The sequence below is a fragment of the Schistocerca nitens genome, chromosome 9 (genome assembly GCF_023898315.1).
Source record: "Schistocerca nitens isolate TAMUIC-IGC-003100 chromosome 9, iqSchNite1.1, whole genome shotgun sequence".
In the NCBI taxonomy this organism is placed as follows: Eukaryota; Metazoa; Arthropoda; class Insecta; order Orthoptera; family Acrididae; genus Schistocerca; species Schistocerca nitens.
Window position 1 is genome coordinate 89,353,447 of NC_064622.1, and position 22,100 is coordinate 89,375,546.

A 22,100-nucleotide genomic window follows, 5' to 3' on the forward strand; every position below is an offset into this window, starting at 1 on the left:
CTTTTCCATTCTTTTGTATATTATCCTTGTAAGCAGCTTCGATGCCTGAACTGTTAAGCTGATTGTGCGATAATTCTCGCACTTGTCAGCTCTTGCCGTCTTCGGAATTGTGTGGATGATGCTCTTCCGAAAGTCAGATGGTATGTCTCCAGACTCATATATTCTACACACCAACGTGAATAGTCGTTTTGTTGCCACTTCCCCCAATGATTTTAGAAATTCTGATGGAATTTTATCTATCCCTTGTGCCTTACCTGACCTAAATCCTCCAAAGCTCTTTTTAATTCCGATTCTAATACTGGAACCCCTATCTCTTCTAAATCGACTCCTGTTTCTTCTTCTATCACATCAGACAAATCTTCACCCTCATAGAGGCTTTCAATGTATTCTTTCCACCTATCTGCTCTCTCCTCCGCATTTAACAGTGGAATTCCCGTTGCACTCTTAATGTTACCACCGTTGCTTTTAATGTCACGAAAGGTTGTTTTGACTTTCCTGTATGACGAGTCTGTCCTTCCGACAATCATATCTTTTTCGATGTCTTTACATTTTTCCTGCATTCATTTCGTCTTAGCTTCCCTGCACTTCCTATTTATTTCATTCCTCAGCGACTTGTATTTCTGTATTCCTGATTTTCCCGGAACATGTTTGTACTTCCTCCTTTCATCAATCAACTGAAGTATTTCTTCTGTTACCCATGGTTTCTTCGCAGCTAGCTTCTTTGTACCTATGTTTTCATCCCAACTTCTGTGATGGCCCTTTTTAGAGATGTCCATTCCTCTTCAACTGTACTGCCTACTGCGCTATTCCTTATTGCTGTATCTATAGCGTTAAAGAACTTCAAACGTATCTCGTCATTCCTTAGTACTTCAGTCACCCACTTCTTTGCGTATTGATTCTTCCTGACTAATGTCTTGAACTTCAGCCTTCTCTTCATCACTACTATATTGTGATCTGAGTCTATATCTGCTCCTGGGTACGCCTTACAATCCAGTATCTGATTTCGGAATCTCTGTCTGACCATGATGTAATCTAATTGAAATCTTCCCGTATCTCCCGGCCTTTTCCAAGTATACCTCCTCCTCTTGTGATTCTTGAACAGGGTATTCGCTATTACTAGCTGAAACTTGTTACAGAACTCAATTAGTCTTTCTCGTCTTTCATTCCTTGTCCCAAGCCCATATTCTCCTGTACCATTTTCTTCTACTCCTTCCCCTACAACTGCATTCCAGTCGCCGATGACTATTAGATTTTCGTCCCCCTTTACATACTGCATTACCCTTTCAATATCCTCATACACTTTCTCTATTGTTCATCTTCAGCTTGCGACCTCGGCATGTGTACCTGAACTATCGTTGTCGGTGTTGGTCTGCTGTCGATTCTGATTAGAACAACCCGGTCACTGAACTGTTCACAGTAACACACCCTCTGCCCTACCTCCCTATTCATAACGAATCCTACACCTGTTATACCATTTTCTGCTGCTGTTGATATTACCCGATACTCATCTGACCAGAAATCCTTGTCTTCCTTCCACTTCACTTCACTGACTCCTACTATATCTAGATTGAGCCTTTGCATTTCCCTTTTCAGATTTTCTAGTTTCCCTACCACGTTCAAACTTCTGACATTACACGCCCCGACAAGTAGAACGTTATCCTTTCGTTGATTATTCAATCTTTTTCTCATGAAAACCTCCCCCTTGGCAGTCCCCTCCCGGAGATCCGAATGGGGGACTATTCCGGATCATCATGACACTTCTTCAATTACAGGGCACATGTCCTGTGGATACACGTTACGTGTCTTTAATGCAGTGGTTTCCATTGCCTTCTGCATCCTCATGTCATTGATCATTGCTGATTCTTCCGCCTTTAGGGGCAATTTCCCACCCCTAGGACAAGAGAGTGCCCTGAACCTCTATCCGCTCCTCTGCCCTCTTTGAGAAGGCCGTTGGCAGAATGAGGCTGACTTCTTATGCCGGAAGTCTTCGGTCGCCAATGCTGATTATTTATCAAAATTTAGGCAGTGGCGGGGATCGAATCTGGGACCGAAGACGGTTTCATTATGAATCAAAGACGCTACCCCTAGACCACGGGTCTAAAGATGTCGAATTTACTTGTTTGAGCTACTCAGTGATGTACCGTCAGTACGTTATGCACTTCTCTGGAAGAAGTGGAGACAATGGCATCTTAGCAAGGAAATCATCTCCTAAATGCCGCGCTGTCCCTAGTCTTTGAAATGTACATAAAACTGATTTATCACTGTAGAGATCATGAGTTACGTAACTCACTGTATGCCTTGTCAACTGAGTCACAGGATCCACTCGTGACGTCTTGTTTCACGACCGTTTCAGACAGATGGTCTTCCTGCATCTTCAGGAGCATATCTATAAGGTCGTTTCGCACCATGCCGGTCTTCTTGCGCTGTTCTATAAGCTGTGGACAAAAGAGAAATATATTTATAACACAGAAAGAGAGAGAGAGAAAGCAAGAAGACAGAAAGAGTCAATATAATTTTTAGTGAGAACAGTATCAGATCCTGTCAGCAACGAAAATGCAAATTTCGGTGTACATATATGGTAGTTCTTGAAAAACTGTTTGACAAAATTCGAGGATCTGCTATAAATAAAGCAAACTCCATTTGACATGTTAAATCAGTCAGCGTACCTGCTTCCCTAGCTATTCATAAGGGAAAGTAACCATGAGAATATTTAGGACTGAATACATCCTGTGTCCAGCCTGGGGTGCTGTTGCGCAGTACCACCTAACGACATCGAAAATACAAAGAACGAAATCAGAGAACCAATACAAAGACTCATCTGCTTAAATCTGATTCACAGCATCAAGATGCTAACATCATATTCTCATTAATACGACAGTAACTTGTTTATGCCGGAATTGAGTTTTCTGCATATCATTAGACAACCACGAAAAGTCATGCGACTACATTCTGTGTTACGATTCACTGTGTATGCGTACATAGCTCCCCATTCCTCCCAGCCGGCCGCGGTGGTCTAGTGGTTCTGGCGCTGCAGTCCGGAACCGCGGGACTGCTACGGTCGCAGGTTCGAATCCTGCCTCGGGCATGGGTGTATGTGATGTCCTTAGGTTAGTTAGGTTTAAGTAGTTCTAAGTTCTAGGGGACTTATGACCTAAGATGTTGAGTCCCATAGTGCTCAGAGCCATTTTTTTCCTCCCAATGCGATTGTCATACAGCCACTAAAATACATGTCCAAAAGTATGACAGATCGACTAGGGCGACCGTCAGTACGTCATTTTAATTCTTGAATACATCGTAAAGATAGGAGACTTTTATCAAGAAAAACCACTGAGTGTCCATACGAACTACAAGCAGGAGAACATATTTGTGACATCTTTTATACTACCCGATCAGCGTCGAAGTTGGCAAGGGAACTGCAAGTTTCTGTAGACGGCAACTGTAGTCGTGCAGGATTCGGCGGACCCAATGGTGCACGCCCGCTGAGGCACGCCTCCAGCAGCTCCGCCCCACGAGTATAGGATGACCAGCGGCAGCCACATGGACCACTTGCAGCTGGAGCCTGTCCTCTATTTAATGCTATGCAGGGGCCACGTCGTTGCGGCTCCGACACCATATTTCATCCTTTAGTCAGGGAGTCTCTACGTTCTTGATGTTGAGAATTGGACTCTATTTCTTTCTGCATTATTTGTAACGAGTCTTCATAAGCTTGGAGAAATACAAGTAAGTAAATCTTAAGTTTACGGCGTTAACTTGTTCGCTGATCATTTCTGCTACAGTCCAGGTTCCCTACCATGGCAGTTGGTGCACCACTTGCCCTTACCGTTTTGTTAATATCTGACACAATATGTTTCAGAAGTTATCTGTTGTAATGAGCCGGACAGTATCCAGATATGCTGCAAGAGCAATGGTGGCAATGTGCCAAGGATCTTCGTTATTTCGTTTCTACTGAATGAAAAAAGAAAAATATCTAATATTCGATATTGATTCATTGTTTTGTGTTGTAGTTGGTCCAGTACAGTTTATTTGGCGAGAAGGCAATATTTTATTGATAAATATTAAAAAATAATTAATTGAAATAATTAAAGTAAGTTAGGGAATGTTAGGTGCAGTGAATTTAATACATGTAATATAATGTTTTCAGAATTCATCAGCCTGAGTTATAGCAGTTTATTCATTTTCCTTCGTAACTGGATGTAACTGTGTGTGGAAACAGGAATGTGACTTTGATTTATTCATTAATATTCTCAGAAAAAGTTGATTTTATGTAAAGGTAATCACGAACAGTGCAAGACGTTTATTTCGTAGAGTGAATTATTATTAATAGAGAATTCAAACTTTCATACACTGAAGGGCCAAAGAAACTAATATAGGCATGCGCATTCAAATACAGATATAAGGCACTGCGCTGCTGTCGGCAACGACTATATAAGTTAACAATTGTCTGGCGCAGTTGTTAGATCGGTTACTGTTGCTACAATGGCAGGTTATAAAAATTTAAGTGAGTTTTAACGTGGTGTTGTAGTCGGCGCACGAGCTATGGGACACAGCTTCTCCGCGGTAGCGATAAAGTGGGGATTTTCCCGTACAACCATTTCAAGAGTGTACCGTAAATATCAGGAATATCGTATGAAATCGTATGAAAAAGATCCTGCAAGAACGGGACCAACGATGACTGAATAGAATAGTTCAACGTGACAGAAGTGCAACCCTTCCGCAAATTGCTGCTGATTTCAATGCTGGGCCATCCACTCTAAGCGTGCGAACCATTCACGAAACATCATCGGTATGGGCTTTCGGAGCCGAAGGTCAACTCGTGTAGACTTGATCACTGCCCAACACAAAGGCCTACGCCTCCCCTGTGCCCGTCAACACCGACATTGGACTGTTGGTGACTGGAAACATGTTGCCTGGTCGGACGAGTCTCGTTTCAAATTCTATTGAATGGATGGACATTTACGGGTATGGAGACAATCTCATGAATCTATAGACCCGGCATGTCAGCAGGGGACTCTTTAAGTTAGTAGAGGCTCTGTAATGCCGTGCGTCGTGTGCAGTTGCAGTGACATGGGTCCCCTGATACGTTTAGATACGATTCTCACAGGTGACACGTGCGTAAGCATCCTGCCTGATCACCTGCATCCATTCATGTCCATTGCGCATTCCGAAGGACTTGGGCAGGTCCAGGGCACCACAAACGCCCAGAATTGCTACAGAGTTCCTCCAGGAACACTCGTCTGAGTTTAAACACTTCCGCTGGCGACCAAACTCCCCAGAAATGAACATTACTGAGCAAATCTGGGATGCCTTGCAACTTTCTGTTCCGAAGAGATCTCCACCCCCTTGTGCTCTTACGGATTTATGGACAGCCCTGCAGGGTCATGGTGTCAGTTCGCTTCAGCTCTGCTTGAGACATTAGTGGAGTCCCCGCCACGTCGTGTTGTGACACTTCTGCTTGCTCGCGGGGGTCCTACACGATATTAGGCAGGTGTACCAGTTTCTTTTGGTCTTTAGTGCTTTATGCGCCTAGAGAAGAAGACAAGTAAACTTTTACGCAGTCAGGTAAACATTTTAGTCAGGGCTAATATCTTAACTGGTAGTTGTGCCTTAAATGGGGAAATATTTTATTTATTTTATTTATAACACCATTCAATAAATCACCAACCGAATAGGTAAACCGCCACATGTCTCATAAAGTGAAGACAACATTCAAAATGTGAAAAAAGGCTGGGTAAAAGTGTCTGATTGCTGTTGATGATCTTCCAGTGACGTCTCGTGCAGTGTTTAGGGAAATGGCGTAGTTCTTCGATTAATTATGTTGTGTGCTGTGATGCCCTCCACAGCTGTTCCTCTTCTGAGACACACACACACACACACACACACACACATACACAATTGAATTACCTCTCAGAAAATCAATAGTCCCAATCCTCCTGTTCCGACCACGTTTCCCATCGTTATCAAGGTGAACAGCCTACTAGAATACCCTCAGCTGGGACTCCCTATGCTCCACTCCCAGCCAACTGGTACATTTGGCCGCAACGAACCGCGAGTCTTTAATGGGCCCATCTCAAACAACTCGCTACATTCCCGTTGAACTTTCGAGAGCGTAGGTAGAGATATGTCACTGATTTTTTTTATTTATTTCAAGGTACATCTCAACAGTGCTTCTGGTACACACCGATATCTCCACGCAACATTACCTTACCTCGCTTCTAGACAAGGCAACAGAAAATGGCGCAGCAAAACATTCATAATGTGGAGTATAGCACAGTGCAACGTTCTGTTCTTTTGCAGGAAGCCACGGTGCCACAATCCACGCTGAGTTGAAGAGAAAATGTACGGCGACCCTGTATCATCATATGTCTTGTGGCATGTTGGCGCATATACTTCCAGTGTGGTCAAAAAAGTCTAAATGACAAATAACGGAAGAATGTGAAGCATAACGCCTCTCTGTGAGTAATCGGGAATAGAGCGGAAGTAGAGTCTCTGGTACTCGAAGACTGGCGATCGCAATTGCTGTTGAGTTGCGGTTTGTATGAATATACTTTTGATGCTGATTACAAAAGTGTATAAATTAAGTGCTGTTGCCGGTACACTGTAAGCTACGAAGACGCAATATTCCGCTCAGAGTGCACCACACAAACATGGTAATGTTCGTTAACAGCTTTTCTCTAGCTAAAGTAGTTATTTGCAGTGTATGCTACGATCGACACACGCAGGGCCGTACCGGGGGGCACCTGGCGAAGTGTCCGATGTGACATATTCCGCACAAGAAAAGTGGTTAAAATGGCTCTGAGCACTACGGGCCTTAACATCTGAGGTCATCAGTCCCCTTGACCTAGAACTACTTAAACCTAACTAAGCTAAGAACATTACACACATCCATGGCAGAGGCAGGATTCGAACCTGCGACCGTAGCAGCAGCGCGGTTCCGGACTGAAACGCCTACAACCGCTCGGTCACCGCGGCCGGAAAGGAAACCAATACGGTACTGATCTACGTCTGTGTAGCACCAACCCCGGCTGTTAATTCGCCCAATTTTGTAGCGAGTCGTGTTACTCTCACAGTCAGAGTAGCCGCGTGGTAATGGACCCTGCAGATATAGCGAGCATGATTCTTAGCTATTGCAAACAGCAAAAACATGCGCAGGAGCTGCAGTGAAGGGAATCACTGCATTCATAATCAAAGCGACAGAAGGAGCGGTGGCAACCAATGGTAACATTATACATCACTAAAATAAAATAGAATGAAGAATGAAGTAGTGAAGAATATGAATACGCAGAAGAAGACCTGTATGCTTGTGAAAAACTTATGTATGTCCAGAATCTGATACTGGCGAAGCCCACCGAAGGGGAACAAGCACGATGGCTTATCTTTTGAAAAAGGCAAGGGATATAACCATATTTCAGGATTCTGCTTCACTACAGTACCGAAACGGTATGTATGGCGCAAGGTATACATAATTCACACTGATCAGCCAAAAAGATTATGACCACCGACCTACTATCAATATAAACCCGTCCAAGTGATAGCAGCATCACTTGTCGAGGAATGACTGCTAGTCAGACACACGCACGATGCATGTAGTATCAATGAGTATGCAGTCTGCGTGTAGAATTGGGAAGCCACGCGATCTGTCTGGATTTGATTGAGGACGGCTGTGATGGCCTGGAGGCTCAGCACGATCGTTTTGGAAACTCCACAACTTGTCGGGTGTTGGAGGAGTGCTGTGGTGCCTTAAACACGTGGCGAAACCAAGGTGAAACAATTTCCAGACTTCGTGGGGTTGGGTGGCCACCCCTTGTTTCAGTCGTATGCTGGGCAGACTGGTAAAACAGGACAGGCGGCGAACTATGGCGGAACTAACATCAGAATTTAATGCTTGGCAGAATACAAGTGTGTCCGAACACACTGTGCACGCTCCTAAGGATGGGCCTCAGCAGCTGACGACCCATGCACGTGCTAATGTTAACACCACGATAGGCGACAACTGAAGCCTCGCGGAGTGGCCGAGCGGTCTGGGGCGCCATGTCACGGGCTGCGCGGCCCCTCACGCCGGAGGTTCGAGTCCTCCCTCGGGCATGAGTGTGTGTGTTGTTCTTAGCATAGGTTAGTTTAAGTGGTGTGTAAGACTAGGGACCGTTGACCTCAGCAGTTTGGTCCCTTATAAATTCACACACATTTGAACATTTGAACTACAACTGAAATGGGCAGCACCTCATCATCGTACTGAACGTTGGCGCTGTGGTAGAGCGTTGTATGGTCTGATTAATCCAGCTATCCTCTTCACCATGCACATGAGAGGAAGAGAATCAGTCGTCTTCCAGGGGAACATTTCCTAGACAACTGTACTGCGGTATGGAAAAAAGCTGGCGGCGGCTCCATTATGCTCTGGGCAAAATTCACGAAGACATCCACGGGTCCAGTGGAGCTCGTGCAAGGCACCATGACGGCCACGGAGATTCATACACTGGTTCCAGACCACGTGCACCTCATCATGACGATCATGTTTCCCGGTGACAGTGTCATTTTTCAACAAGATAATGCCCCATGCCACAAGGCCAGGAGTGTGGTGTAGTCTCTTCTCCTGGTTGATTCGCTCGGTGCATATCGTGACAGGACTCACATCGTTAAGGTGTGGCCAAGATTTCTGTGTGGAGGGTGGGGAGGGGGGGGGGGGGGAGAGAAAAACAGCGAATGCGTGACGCACTTAAATGGCAGTGCAGTCGCAATGTATACGTCTTAGTTTTATATTTCACATTTCGCAGCAACGCAGATCCCAGGCAAAACAAGTTATCACTTTTAATTTATTTTTTTTCACTCTGAAGACATAACGTAATTTTTATCTGGTACAAACTGTCGCTCTATGGATGGACGCAGACAATTCCACAGAGTTTCACACTCAAGTTGCCATGTAATCGTGACTTATTTCGTTTCATAATCGAAAAATGTCTTTCACACAAAAATTTCGATCGAAGTATTGTAAGCACTTTTGCAATCTCATTATGGAGTCTTGGAAAATCTATCTGCGGAAAGCAATGTAGACGTCGTGTACAGTTTCAATGCAAGGAGTATTACCTCAAAAACTGGAAGTGCCTTGCAGGTCAATGAGTTACAGCTGCACATGCATAGGGGTACTTTTCAACTGAAACGGCAAATGGTCTCGAAAACAGCTCGAAAATGGATGTAAGATTGATAGTGACCTCCAACCTTTTATTGTAATTCTTGCAAAGTCACAATGAATTATTCCAACCTCGGGTTTTTTTTTTTTTTAATGCCAGTGAGCTTATGGAAGTGTACTGTCTTTATCAGAATGTATCTCTCCTACAACGCGATTTTCGTTTTAAATGCATTCTCATCAACTCAAAAAGAACTTATATTACAATGGCTTACTGTAGGCAGCGTACAATCAAGCCCACTTAAAATGCAAAGTTTGCAGTCCAATCCCGAAGTTCAAATATTATTTCCTGCATCCCTTTTTGCTTCATAACTTCAGCAACAGCAAGTTTTAAATCGAAAAATCGTTCCAAGCTTGCCCCTTGACTTAACCAACGTACTTTGTATTAATGTATGAAGTCTCACTACTCTTCTTTCACTTCCACTGAAAACTAGAATAATGGGTACGACTTCAAAAATCTTACTGTTTATCCAATCACTTCTTCAAGTGCTCCCTGCCTGCGAATTTAGCACAAAGTGCTTCTTAATGTACAAAACAACGAATCCCTTCAGCTGATTGGTGTAATTTTTTGTGCTTTCATTGTCATCTAAACGTTTAAATTCTTCCTACATGTCACTGAAATGTCGTTTCGTAGTAACTAAGCAGTGTCTGTTGCTTATGTGAAATGAGAATTTTCATCGCTTTCTTCTGTCAATCCCATTCATTTTAAAGGATTGTGACGGTAGATCGCTTGACTGCCTATTTTTGTGCAAACAACCACCGGATCTGTGAACGTCCTTAATACGAAGAACAAAAAGCGAAGGGTAACAGCTCTGACGCCACGATTCTGTCGACCGAAAAATTCCGCTCCGCAACGCTAAATGAGATGACGCGCCGTTGCGGGTACTTCCGAGGAAAACCGAGCAAAGCCGAATGGGAGATAAGGTCTTAGGCTGCCCACACACGCTGGAAGCGTGAAATTTGGCACGCTTTGGCGGCTCCCGTGTATTACAGTCAAAACCATCCTTCCTAAATGCACACCTTACGTTCAGCCACTTGATATCCTGTTATTCCAACAGTTCAAGGCGATGCTGAAGTGGACTGAAGATCGCAGTATCCTTAACGACTATCAATTCTCGCCATCCTCACAGGATGCAGTTGCGTTGCTGATGTTCTGTTCTCCAATCTTCTCACACTTTGTTCCGCTCTTCTGGACTTTAGCTGGATATGATGAGTTCAGACAAGTGAGGTTTCAAACAGCGCCCGCAATGTTGAAATGCGGTGTGAGACGGAAAACTACTTCACGCAGGCGTTCATGAAGTGCTCCTACAGTGATAAGCAACTCTGTCTCCGGCGCTTTATAATCCGTGTTCAAGTTCATCCTCGTAATCTTTTGCCAAGAGTTACCAACGACGCATTTCTTGAGCTCGGTTACTGAACATACGCATTTGCAGTGTAATTATCTATGGCAAATATTGTTCACATGTTTGTAATGTACACGTAAATTCTTACATGCAAACCACAACTTTGTTTGCAACTACGATCGCAACTTGAGCTACATCCATTGTAAGTCATGGATAATTTATCAGCACCTTGTACGAAACTCTGAACATAATAAAGGTAGCCTCCTGCTGAGTTTTTCGACCGCTCACAAGCATTCAGAAACCTGAAGAGTCGAGACGGCGGCGGAAATGTTGCAAATGGGTCACTCCTGTCGATATGAGTTACTTAGCCGCCTAATCGCTAAGGACGACTGCTAAGAGTATTATTATATCCCAGACACAAACGAGCAACGGAAGTTGTGAAAAAGTGCGGACGCAACGACGACGAAAACGTTTGAAGACACAACCGTTATCGGACAAGGTAATCGTGGGGATATTTTGAGACTATGAGAGGTGACAATGATGGCCGCGCGGGATTAGCCGAGCGGTCTTAGGCGCTGCAGTCATAGACTGTGCTGCTGGTCTCGGCAGAGGTTCGAGTCCTGCCTCGGGTATGGGTGTGTGTGTTTGTCCTTAGGATAATTTAGGTTAAGTAGTGTGTAAGATTAGGGACCGATGACCATAGCAGTTAAGCCCTTTAAGATTTCCCCCACATTTGAAAATTTTTTTAGACAATGATGACAACTCAGGTTTAGCAGGGAAGGTTCATCAGAAGAACTTCACGATCAGCCGACATTCTTTCAAAGGGACTGCGTGCAGGGCGGAAGCAGAAACACGGGATTAGCAAAACGTCCTGGTTTACCGTTTATGGTAATTATCTGATTTGCTTGACTGTTTCCCTAGTTATAAGCGTCTACATCTAAAGCTAACTTTACAGTACATTTAGAGTAAAAAATCTAACATGTGACGTTAGCAGAGAATAAGAAATGGTCTTCAGGGAAGTCATTGTCCTGCGCTGACTGTTTTTATTTTTGAAATAAACTCTTCCTTCCTTGCTTTTTCGATGTTAGTTAATTTCACCCCATCGGGAATTTTCAAGCTACCTGGTAGCGAAAGAAACAACAAAAGTCACATCAGCTTCAAGAACAGAGACGTAAGTCAGAAATACACATAAAGGCTCTTTACACACCTACAGCGCTTTTGTACTGTACGGAAGTTATTGTGGGAAAAGTAAAAGACGACTTGGGTTGCGGCACGCTACCTGTAGAGCGAGCGGGAACGAGAAGACGCAGCCTCTAGGCAACAGTGGAAGAGACAACAATCGGACGGAGCAGGTGATGCCTTGCCCGGAAATTGTTGCACAGAAGCCTAGGATGACGGCTGCTCAATTAGCATGTCTTTGGTACAAGTTGTTAGGTTATGTTATGGACATTAAAATAACGTCAAGAAGAACTAATTAGCCCACACTTCAAGAAACTTGTAGGCTGTACCGTGGGTAGCGTAGCCGCTGTTACTATCCTCTACACCCAAGGCCTCCAGCCAACAGGTTACTAAATGTATAACCAGAATTGTAGAAGCGTGAATCATTAACTCAAAATTAACTTTTTTTAAATAATTATTGTGTTAAACATAAAATTTGGTTCACGCTGTTTTCTTTATTTACTCCTAATCATTCGCCTCTTTCCTGGTGTTATTCTGAGTAAACGAAAAAAAAACATTTGAATTGCTTTATTCAGCACCTGCAAGCACTAATTTTCACCTTTGAATAAATGTTTGAAAATAACTGCTGTGAACTAACTAGTCAGCACATAACTTTTGAATAAAGTGAAGATAAAACTGTTTCAGTTTGTAAATGAAATTCAGTAAAGTACAAAGAACCATAAAAGAAACCTGCCTACGTTGCTCAGAACACTAAAGTAGCGTTGCATAGAAGTCCGAAATGACAATATAAAGTGACCACATCCTACCTTTAGATTTTGACACATCATTTGTTAAGAGAAAGGTACAAACAAATTTAAATGCGGTTACTACGCTACTAAAATATTTAGGGATTTAATTTGTTAGTTATACAAAATCCAGACGTGGGAGTCCCCACTAGCCAAATTTTTTTGAGCACATAGTGATGATTAAGAGTTCGTGGCCTTGCTAGATCAATAATATAAGTATGTAGATGTAGCAGCCAAAGATTTCTGTGTCTTTCTCTTAAAACCATAGCGTGACAAGTTATATTTATTTGTAAAATTATGTAAGGGAACAATAAGAAAGTAGGCCAAATTTTCCTCTTCTACTTTTCTGAAACTTAACCATTTCTTTGTCTAGATAGGTTGGCCACCGTAAATCCATTACGAAAACCATTTAATGGATTTGGTGCAGAAAGATCCTTGACTCAATATTATTCCATTTTTAGTACGTTTCTTTTCAGTAACTAGATAATTCATAGGAAAAGAACTATTAGTCTGATTTCCAAATCCTTTAGTCACACATCGTGGTTAAATTCTGTAGAGGGGGTAACATTATACGACAGGTGTATAATATAAATATATGTGCAGTTCCCCGTATAATAGTGTTATACGTGGCTTTTCCCGTAACAGGACACCTTGTTCTGTTGCCGTGTAGTGTTATAATGTGATATATCGGAGCTGTAACCAATCCAAGTACGGGCCACATCAGTCGAAGTACTGGCCATGGCCAACAGTACTTTACTTCAGTGATCTAATGTGAATTGGTGCATCCACCTTGACAGTTGCTCCACTCAGTGCAACCCACTCTAAAAATGACAGCAATTCCTGAATGGAAGAGGATTTGTATAATCTAACAGTAACAAATTAATGGTGAGAGACGTGCATTAACTTTTTGGCAATTCATTAATTCATCAGCAAGTGAGTACAACACATTTACAAGTCTTTACACTATGTTGTCAACGACAGCTAGCAGCTAGGTTCTCCATTCATCAGTCCAATTCCTTTCCCACCATCATAACAGAGGTCACGGATAGCATCACAATATATTGCACACATATTAGCCTTTGTTTATAGAATGTATTTTACATAAAAGGTCATTTAGCAACTTCAAATAAGTAGTCATTTAATAAACTGAAAATAACTCCACTGTATGAAAACGAACTCAGTTAATTGATTTTGTCTGTTTACATAACAGTACCGTACAGGAATGCTAGGGACGTATAGTCTGTCTGCAAAATAAAAAACGTCCAGTGCTCGTAGTGGGGGAACTTGCTTTAACCAGTAGAACGCTACGGCTATCGCTTGGGATGACAAGATTCAGTTTCCCTTCCAGCGGTGTAGAACAGTATGCAGAGATTTACGTAGAATCTGTACATATGCGTTGCTTGCGTTAACATTATAAGTAACTCATGTTTGTATTCCATGTATTGTAGGTGTGCTTTGTGCAAAGTAAACACGCCCTTGGGATGTCTGCATACTGTGTCACGAGTGATTCATAAGGCATGGTGTGGAGGGTCAGTGTAACTTACTGAAACATTCAGTAGTTGCTTTTTGTGACATAGTGGGCTAGATGGAGTCAGGAATCACCTTTTGTTTGCAGACCTATGACGGATGGAACTGCAATAACCACGTTCCGACGACCACCTTATCTCGCATTTCTACCCTCTACCCCACCCCCTCCAGTCTGTCACATCCCGAGAACTCAATTCATCTATTAATACGCCTCTGCTGCATTTTAACGTGGTACACACATATTTGGTCTTAACTGACTTCATTCAGCAGGAGACGGTAACTGTACTCCACTAAAACGCTATTTTTAATAATATACAATATTTCCGTCGTCTGCAACGCGGAAAATACTAGTCCTATTAAAATAAATAGATAGGACTCCCTTCATAGGATATTCCTACATAACATTAATGTAGTTTAGCTGTGCACTGGGAAAATTTTTCTCTAGAAGCCGCGTTATTGAAGAAACCGTAAAATAATGACCTCTGAAGGCCTCTGCTCCCGTAAGCCCACAACCAAAAGGTGGGAATCTTTAGTATGTTGTTCGCGACATATCCCCTACCACTGCACAAAACTTTAGCAACTAAACGTAATTTTTCCCCTATTCACTCTTTTTCGATCTTCGTTGATTTGGCTAATGATAGAGGTAAAAATACAAATCGCATTTGGTATTATCGCCAAATGGCGTTATAGCTGACACATGTGTTAATTCCGTAAGTAAATTGATATGATGGAAGACTGTACTTTTAAATTTCAGATATGAAGCTGAGTTATAGACTTAATAAAATTTGTGTTGTACCCAGGTGTTATGAAGCAGCTTAGCTATGAACCTTAATTACGAATCGTATTAGGACAGTATCTAAGGCTTCGCTTACTGGTCACTTTCAACCAAATATGAGTTTTATTAATTAAGATTTTCAGTTCGGACTGTTTCACGTAATACAGTTCAGGTAAAATTCCATAGTAATGGCAATAGTCAGTAACTACTTAGCAATAGATCACTTGAGAACATGCTGTTCGACATAGAACTTCAGACCTACATACGGAACGTTAATCAAGAACTGGCTTTAAACAATGGTCTATGCGTAATACTAGCTATGCGTAATATGCGCTTGGAAATAACAGTGGATGACGCTGTTCATCAAAATACAATGTTTGTGCCTGTTAGTGGAGTGATCACCACCAGCTGACTGTGGTTCTGTGTGTGACACATATTTAAAGACGTGCGCAGGACACATGCTACACAATTTAAAACTTAAAAGAAATGACGAAAATAATGGTCTACAAATGAAGTTTGTTGAATCTAAGACAACTATTAGCAGGGTGGAATTGTGAAGTGCGAGTGAGTTTTTTGAACGGTAAATATCGAGTAATTCATTACATGAAATGTTTTTCAGGAAACCATGTATACTGTTATTACCAGCAGCCTGAAAATTGTACAGTGAACAGTGCATTTTTGACAAATACTGATTGAATAACAATTCTGACATTTTGAGGGTACACAGGTGTCGCAGGAGGAATTCAGGGATGTGAAAGGAATGATGGTTCTAAGTAAAACTCTACTAAACATGGGCTCTAAAACGCACATACTTTTTATCTTCGATATCTTGAAAAAATGCTCTTATACCGCTACCGCTCTGCTTTCCTTTTTTTAAGAGAAGGTAGTAGGACCAAAACACGAGGATATGTCCTAATAAACCTGGGCTTTAAGATCCATATTTTAAGAGCTATGACCTCTTGCTCAGTCGAAGAAATGTGTTTCAAACTAGCGAATACGAAGAGGTTCTCATAACTCTGAAGAAATTCGCTTCAGCGCCCATCATTACTAGATTTTTTTTTGTTTCATTCTATACTACCGCCTCTCAAAAAATGGAAAGCAAAGAGGTTACGGTAGAAGGGATTTGTTTAACATTAACGAAGATGAAGAGTGAGGAGCTTTTAAGATAAGGATCCTACAAGGGAATGTCTCCATCGCACTCACCTCAGTTTTAAAGGAAAGATGGCCCAGTGGTGAACCCGGCAAAAACAAAACACAGATCAAGCTTGAAAACAGGAAGAAGGTGTACTGAACTGTGAAAACAGAAGCAAGACACTTGCAATCTCCAAGAACCGCGGTATCGTGGTTCCGTGGTGACGGAGTTGTCCTGCAAAGGGAGAGGTCCGTGTTCAAATCTCCCTCGCCTCTCATTTTTTCCCGCAGTAGTATCAACTGTCAGTCCTGTCACTGAAGTGTCTGTTCACTGTATTCAAATCTGTGTCTCTGCGGTGGTGTAACGCCCGTTTGCAACAGCGAGGTGGAAGAGAGGGATAGCCAGACGTACATACATCCAGTGCGTTCTACACAAGTTCCACACGCATGTAGTTCTGACTCGAATTCCTTCGTTGTAACATAGTTCACACCCGTTTATTTGTTATTTTCATTTCTGTGAGAGGTCTATGCGGCATCTCGCCTGCTCTCACAATTCTTCATATTTACTTGCGACGATAATACATTCTTATCACATGACTCACATTTTATAACCAATATATTGCATGACGACTGAAGGAGAATGACGAGTCAGTGACCTGAAATACAGTTCATAATTTTGTGAAAAAAATGGGACACAACGGGTATTAGAACACGGATCTCCAGCTTAGCATTCCAACACTGTGACCAAACAATCCACGGCGCTGTGGTTCTTGCAGGTAGCTCCATGTCGCACATGTTGAGCCTGGACAGTTCACTGCTTATATTTTGCTTTCTCCTAAGATTATTACCCTCCACGCTGCCCTCCAATGCTAAATTTGTGATCCCTTGATGCCTCAGAACATGCCCTACCAGCCGGTCCCTTTTTCTCGTCAAGTTGTGCCATAAACTCCTCTTCTCCCCAATCCTATTCAATACCTCCTCATTAGTTACGTAATCTACCCACCTAATCTTCATCATTCTTCTGTAGCACCACATTTCGAAAGCTTCTATTCTCTTCTTGGCCAAACTATTTATTGACCACGTTTCACTTCCATACATGGCTACAGTTCATACAAATACTTTCAGAAACGACTTCTTGACACTTAAACCTATACTCGATGTTAACTAATTTCTCTTCTTCAGAAACGCTTTCCTCGCCATTGGCAGTCTACAGTTTATATCATCTCTACTTCGACCATCATCAGTTATTTTGCTCCCCAAATAACTAAACTCCTTTACTACTTTAAGTGTCTCATTTCTTAACCTAATTCCCTCAGCATCACCCGAGATAATTCGACTACATTCCATTATCCTCGTTTTTTTGATTTTGACTTTGTTGATGTTCATCTTATACCCTCCTTTCAACACTCTGTCAATTCCGTTCAATTGCTCTTCCAAGTCCTTTGCTGTCTCTGACAGAATTACAATGTCATCGACGAACCTCAAAGTTTTTATTTCTTCTCCCTGGACTTTAATACCTACTCCGAATTTTTATTTTGTTTCCTTTACTGCTTGCTCAATATACAGATTGAATAACATCGGGGAGAGGCTACAATCCTGTCTCACTCCCTTCCCAACCACTGCTTCCCTTTCATGCTCCTAGCCTCATATAACTGCCATCTGGTTTCTGTACAAATTGTAAATAGCCTTTCGCTCCCTGTATTTTACCCCTGCCTCCTTTAGAATTTGAAAGAGAGTATTCCAGTCAAGATTGTCAAGAGCTTTCTCTAAGTCTACAAATGCTAGAAACGTAGGTTTGCCTTTCCTTAATCTTTCTTATAAGATGAGTCGTAAGGTCAGTATTGCCTCACGTGTTCCAACATTTCTACGGAATCCAAACTGATCTTCCCCGAGGTCGGCTTCTACCAGTTTTTCCATTCGTCTGTAAAGAATTCGCGTTAGTATTTTGCAGCTCTGACTTATTAAACTGATAGTTCGGTAATTTTCACATCTGTCAACATCTGCTTTCTTTGGATTGGAATTATTATATTCTTCTTGATGTCTGAGGGTATTTCGCCTGTCTCGTACATTTTGCTCACCAGATGGTAGAGTTTTGTCAGTACTGGCTCTCCGAAGGCCGTCAGTAGTTCTAATGGAATGTTGTCTACTCCCGGGGCCTTGTTTTGACTCAGGTCTTTCAGTGCTCTGTCAAACTCTTCATGCAGTATCGTATCTCCCATTTCATCTTCATCTAAATCCTCTTGCATTTCCATAATATTGACCTCAAGTACATCGCCCTTAGCCACAAGTTTAACCATGACCTTCCGCTTTGTAAATATAGAGCTCCGACAATGTCGCGGTGTATTGGTCGCGATAGGCCTCGAAACTCAATTGTTGGCAGTATAGGTACCACCTCAAATATTTGGCGGGACGGATACCGGGGATGTCTGGGCAGCTAACGCCGGTTTGTCGCCCCTCTCGGGCCGGTTTCGTCCCGCGGGCCGTATTTTGGAGACCCCTGGACGAAGCGTTGGCTGTCGAAGGGGGTTCCTTTTGTTCCACGCCAACGGCCCTGCTCAATCTGCACAGAGCATGGTCACACACGCTGTTTCTTAGATTACTTAATTTTTTCACCCTCCCTCACCGAGCGAGGTGGCGCAGTGGTGAGCACACTGGACTCGAATTCGGGAGGACTGCGGTTGAAACCCGCGTCCTGCCATCCTGATTTAGGTTTTCCGTGATTTCCCTAAATCTCTTGAGGCAAATGCCGAAATGGTTGCTTTGAAAGGGCACTGCCGACTTCCTTTCCCATCCTTCCCTAACCTGATGGGACCAATGACCTCACTGTTTGGTCCCCCCCTCCCCACCCGTCTCCCCACCCCAACCCCCAAACAACCAATGAGACCTCCTCTCTCCCTGCTGCATTCGTATTCTACTGACATCTATGGCACCCAGCGACTGATTTCTTCTACATTGCTCATTGCGCGGCTAGTATTGCTATAGTAATGACGAGGTCACTTTGAGGTGCGTGCCCTAAAACCCGAAATCAGGGCATCAACAAATGAAATCTCCCCCAAGTCGTATGCCATTGGTAAATATGTGTCTCACAGTAGGACGGATATGAAGAGGACGATGAACCTTATCGCCAAGTTTCACTGTCACATTTCGATTTTTTTCCGAGGTGATATTTAGTACTTCATAACTGGCCCTCGTATGTATAAAGTGAAGAAAGCCTTTACCTTCGAAGTGTTGTGCACAAAGTAATCGTCAGCTCGCTTATCTCCTAACCGGATGGGGATGATGGACAGCAGTCGGGGGGCGAAGAAACTTAGGGTGGCCGCGATCCTGCCCAGGGGCGTGTCCCTGACGACGTTGCGCAGGTGCATCCGGATGGGGCTGTCGCCGGCCCGCAACGCCCCCGCGTCCACACCCATGAAGACGGAGCACACCACGTCCGTAGCATAGCGCGACGTGAGGTCCTTCAGCTCCACGTGCTCACCTGTAACAAGCGCAGTGATTGTGAAGTGCGGCAGATCGACATGCACTGAAACTAACCGATGCATGCACGCCTTTATGGATTAAAAATGCCTAAATGGACAGTTCGTTGACAATTCGTTGATCACCATTTACCCATCTGATTTCACTAGGCAACACGATGTTCCAAGTTTGCTATAGTTTCCACTGTTCTAGAAGTACACTACTGGCCATTAAAATTGCTACACCACGAACATGACGTGCTACAAACGCGAAATTTAACCAACAAGAAGAAGATGCTGTGATATGCAAATGATTAGGTTTTCAGAGCATTTACACAAGATTGGCGCCGGTGGCGACGCCTGCAACGTGCTGACATGAGGAAAGTTTCCAACCGATTTCTCATACACAAACAGCAGTTGAGCGGCGTTGCCTGGTGGAACGTTGTTGTGATGCCTCGTGTAAGGAGGAGAAATGCATACCATCACGTTTCCGACTGTGATAAAGATCGGATTGTAGCCTATCGCTATTGCGGTTTATCGTATCGCGACATTGCTGCTCGCGTTGGTCGAGATCTAACGACTGTTTGCAGAATACGGAATCGCTGGGTTCAGGAGGGTAATACGGAACGCCGTGCTGGTTCCCAATGGCCTCGTATCGAGATGACAGGCATCTTATCCGCATGGCTGTAACGGATCGTGCAGCTACGTCTCGATCCCTGAATTAACAGATGAGGACGTTTGCAAGATAACAACCACCTGCACGAACAGTTCGACGACGTTTGCAGCAGCATGGACTATCAGCTCGGAGACCATGGCTGCGGTTACCCTTGACGCTGCATCACAGACAGGAGCGCCTGCGATGGTGTACTCAACGACGAACCTGCGTGCACGAATGGCAAAACGTCATTTTTTTCGGATGAATCTAGGTTCTGTTTACAGCATCATGATGGTCGCATCCGTGTTTGGCGACATCGCGGTGAACGCACATTGGAAGTGTATATTCGTCATCGCCATACTGGTGTATCACCCGGCGTGATGGTATGGGGTGCCATTGGTTACACGTCTCGGTCACCTCTTGTCCACATCGACGGCACTTTGAACTGTGGACGTTACATTTCATATGTGCTACGACCGGTGGCTCTAACCTTCATTCGATTCCTGCGAACCCTACATTTCAGCAGGATAATGCACGTCCACATGTTGCAGGTTCTGTACGGGCCTTTCTGGATAAAGAAAATGTTCGACTGCTGCCCTGGCCAGCACATTCTCCAGATCTTTCACCAATTGAAAACGTCTGGTCAAAGGTGGCCGAGCATCTGCCTCATCTCAATACGCCAGTCACTACTCTTGATGAACTGTGGTATCGTGTTGAAGCTGCATGGGCAGCTGTACCTGTACACCCCATCCAAGCCCAGGCGTATCAAGGCCGTTATTACGGCCAGAGGTGGTTGTTCTAGGTACTGATTTCTCAGGATCTATGTACCCAAATTGCGTGAAAATGTTATCACATGTCAGTTCTAGTATAATATATTTGTCCAATGAATACCGGTTTATCATGTGCATTTCTTCTTGGTGTAGAAATTTTAATAGCCATTAGTGTATGTTTTTTCGAAGATTTCAGATCTGTTACTATTTTTATCTGTCACGAACAGTTTTTCCACAAATCAAGTAAATCATTCATATTTTAAACCTAAGACCCACAGAGAGAAATCTAAACAATCGCTGAACAAAGACAGGGAATTAGTAGCTTCGAGGAAAATGTTTACTTCGTTCACTTTGGTATCATGCTTGGTGATCAATATAAAACCATGGTGCTGTACGGGTTATGCCGTCCATGTGTCGAGGGACGGAGGCTGCGGAAAAAAAGGAAGAGCAACTCCTCGATTTTTGCACGACCCATGGTTTGGTGGGAGTCCAGATTGTGTTTGTTTATTTATTTATTTATCTGCACGTCAAGTTCCATAGTACTAAATTGAGGAGCAAATCCCCAAGGTCACTTAACGTGTCATAACATGACATCACAACATAAAAGTAATAACAGATAAAAATATAATCTTTATGAATTTAAAAAAAGTTAAGCCATAAGTTTAAGTACACAGAACAGGAGCGACCCATGAGGAAGCTCTTCAGTTTCGATTTGAAAGCGCGTGGATTACTGCTAAGATTTTTGAATTCCTGTGCTGAAAAATGAAATGAAATGCCGTGTGGCTAGGGCCTCCCGTCGGGTAGACCGTTCGCCTGGTGCAGGTCTTTCGAGTTGACGCCACTTAGTCGACCGGCGCGTCGATGGGGATGAGACGATGATGATTAGGACAACACAACACCCAGTCCCTGAGCGGAGAAAATCTCCGACCCAGCGGGGAATCGAACCCGGGACCTTAGGATTGACATTCCGTCACGCTGACCACTCAGCTACCTGGGCCGGACAATTCCTGTGGTAGCTTATTGAAAATGGATGCTGCAGTATACTGCACACCTTTATGTATAAGAGTTAAGGAAGTCAGAGCAATATGCGGGTTCGATTTCTGCCAAGTACAAACTGAGTCAAAGCTGCTCATTCTTGGAAATAAGCTGATATTGTTAACAAGAAACTACGGTAAAGAATATATGTATTGAGAGGCCAATGTCAAAATACCCAGACTAATTAACAGGGGTTGACATGGGGTTCGTGAACTTAGACCGCTTATTGCCCCAACCGCCCGTTTATGAGACAAATATATCGTTTTA

At 43.3% G+C, this 22,100-nt stretch overlaps 1 protein-coding gene across 1 annotated transcript in view; it reads right to left on the minus strand.

The window, feature by feature from the left end:
* The window catches only part of LOC126203441 (cytochrome P450 6j1-like), a 99,596-nt gene that overhangs the window by 38,013 nt on the left and 39,483 nt on the right, over positions 1-22,100 (minus strand). Inside the window, exons 4-5 of the mRNA XM_049937759.1 lie at positions 19,137-19,396; positions 2,291-2,435 (exon numbers count right to left, since the gene is read on the minus strand). Coding sequence (XP_049793716.1) covers positions 2,291-2,435; positions 19,137-19,396 — 405 coding nt within the window. The remainder of the gene's footprint in view (positions 1-2,290; positions 2,436-19,136; positions 19,397-22,100) is intronic.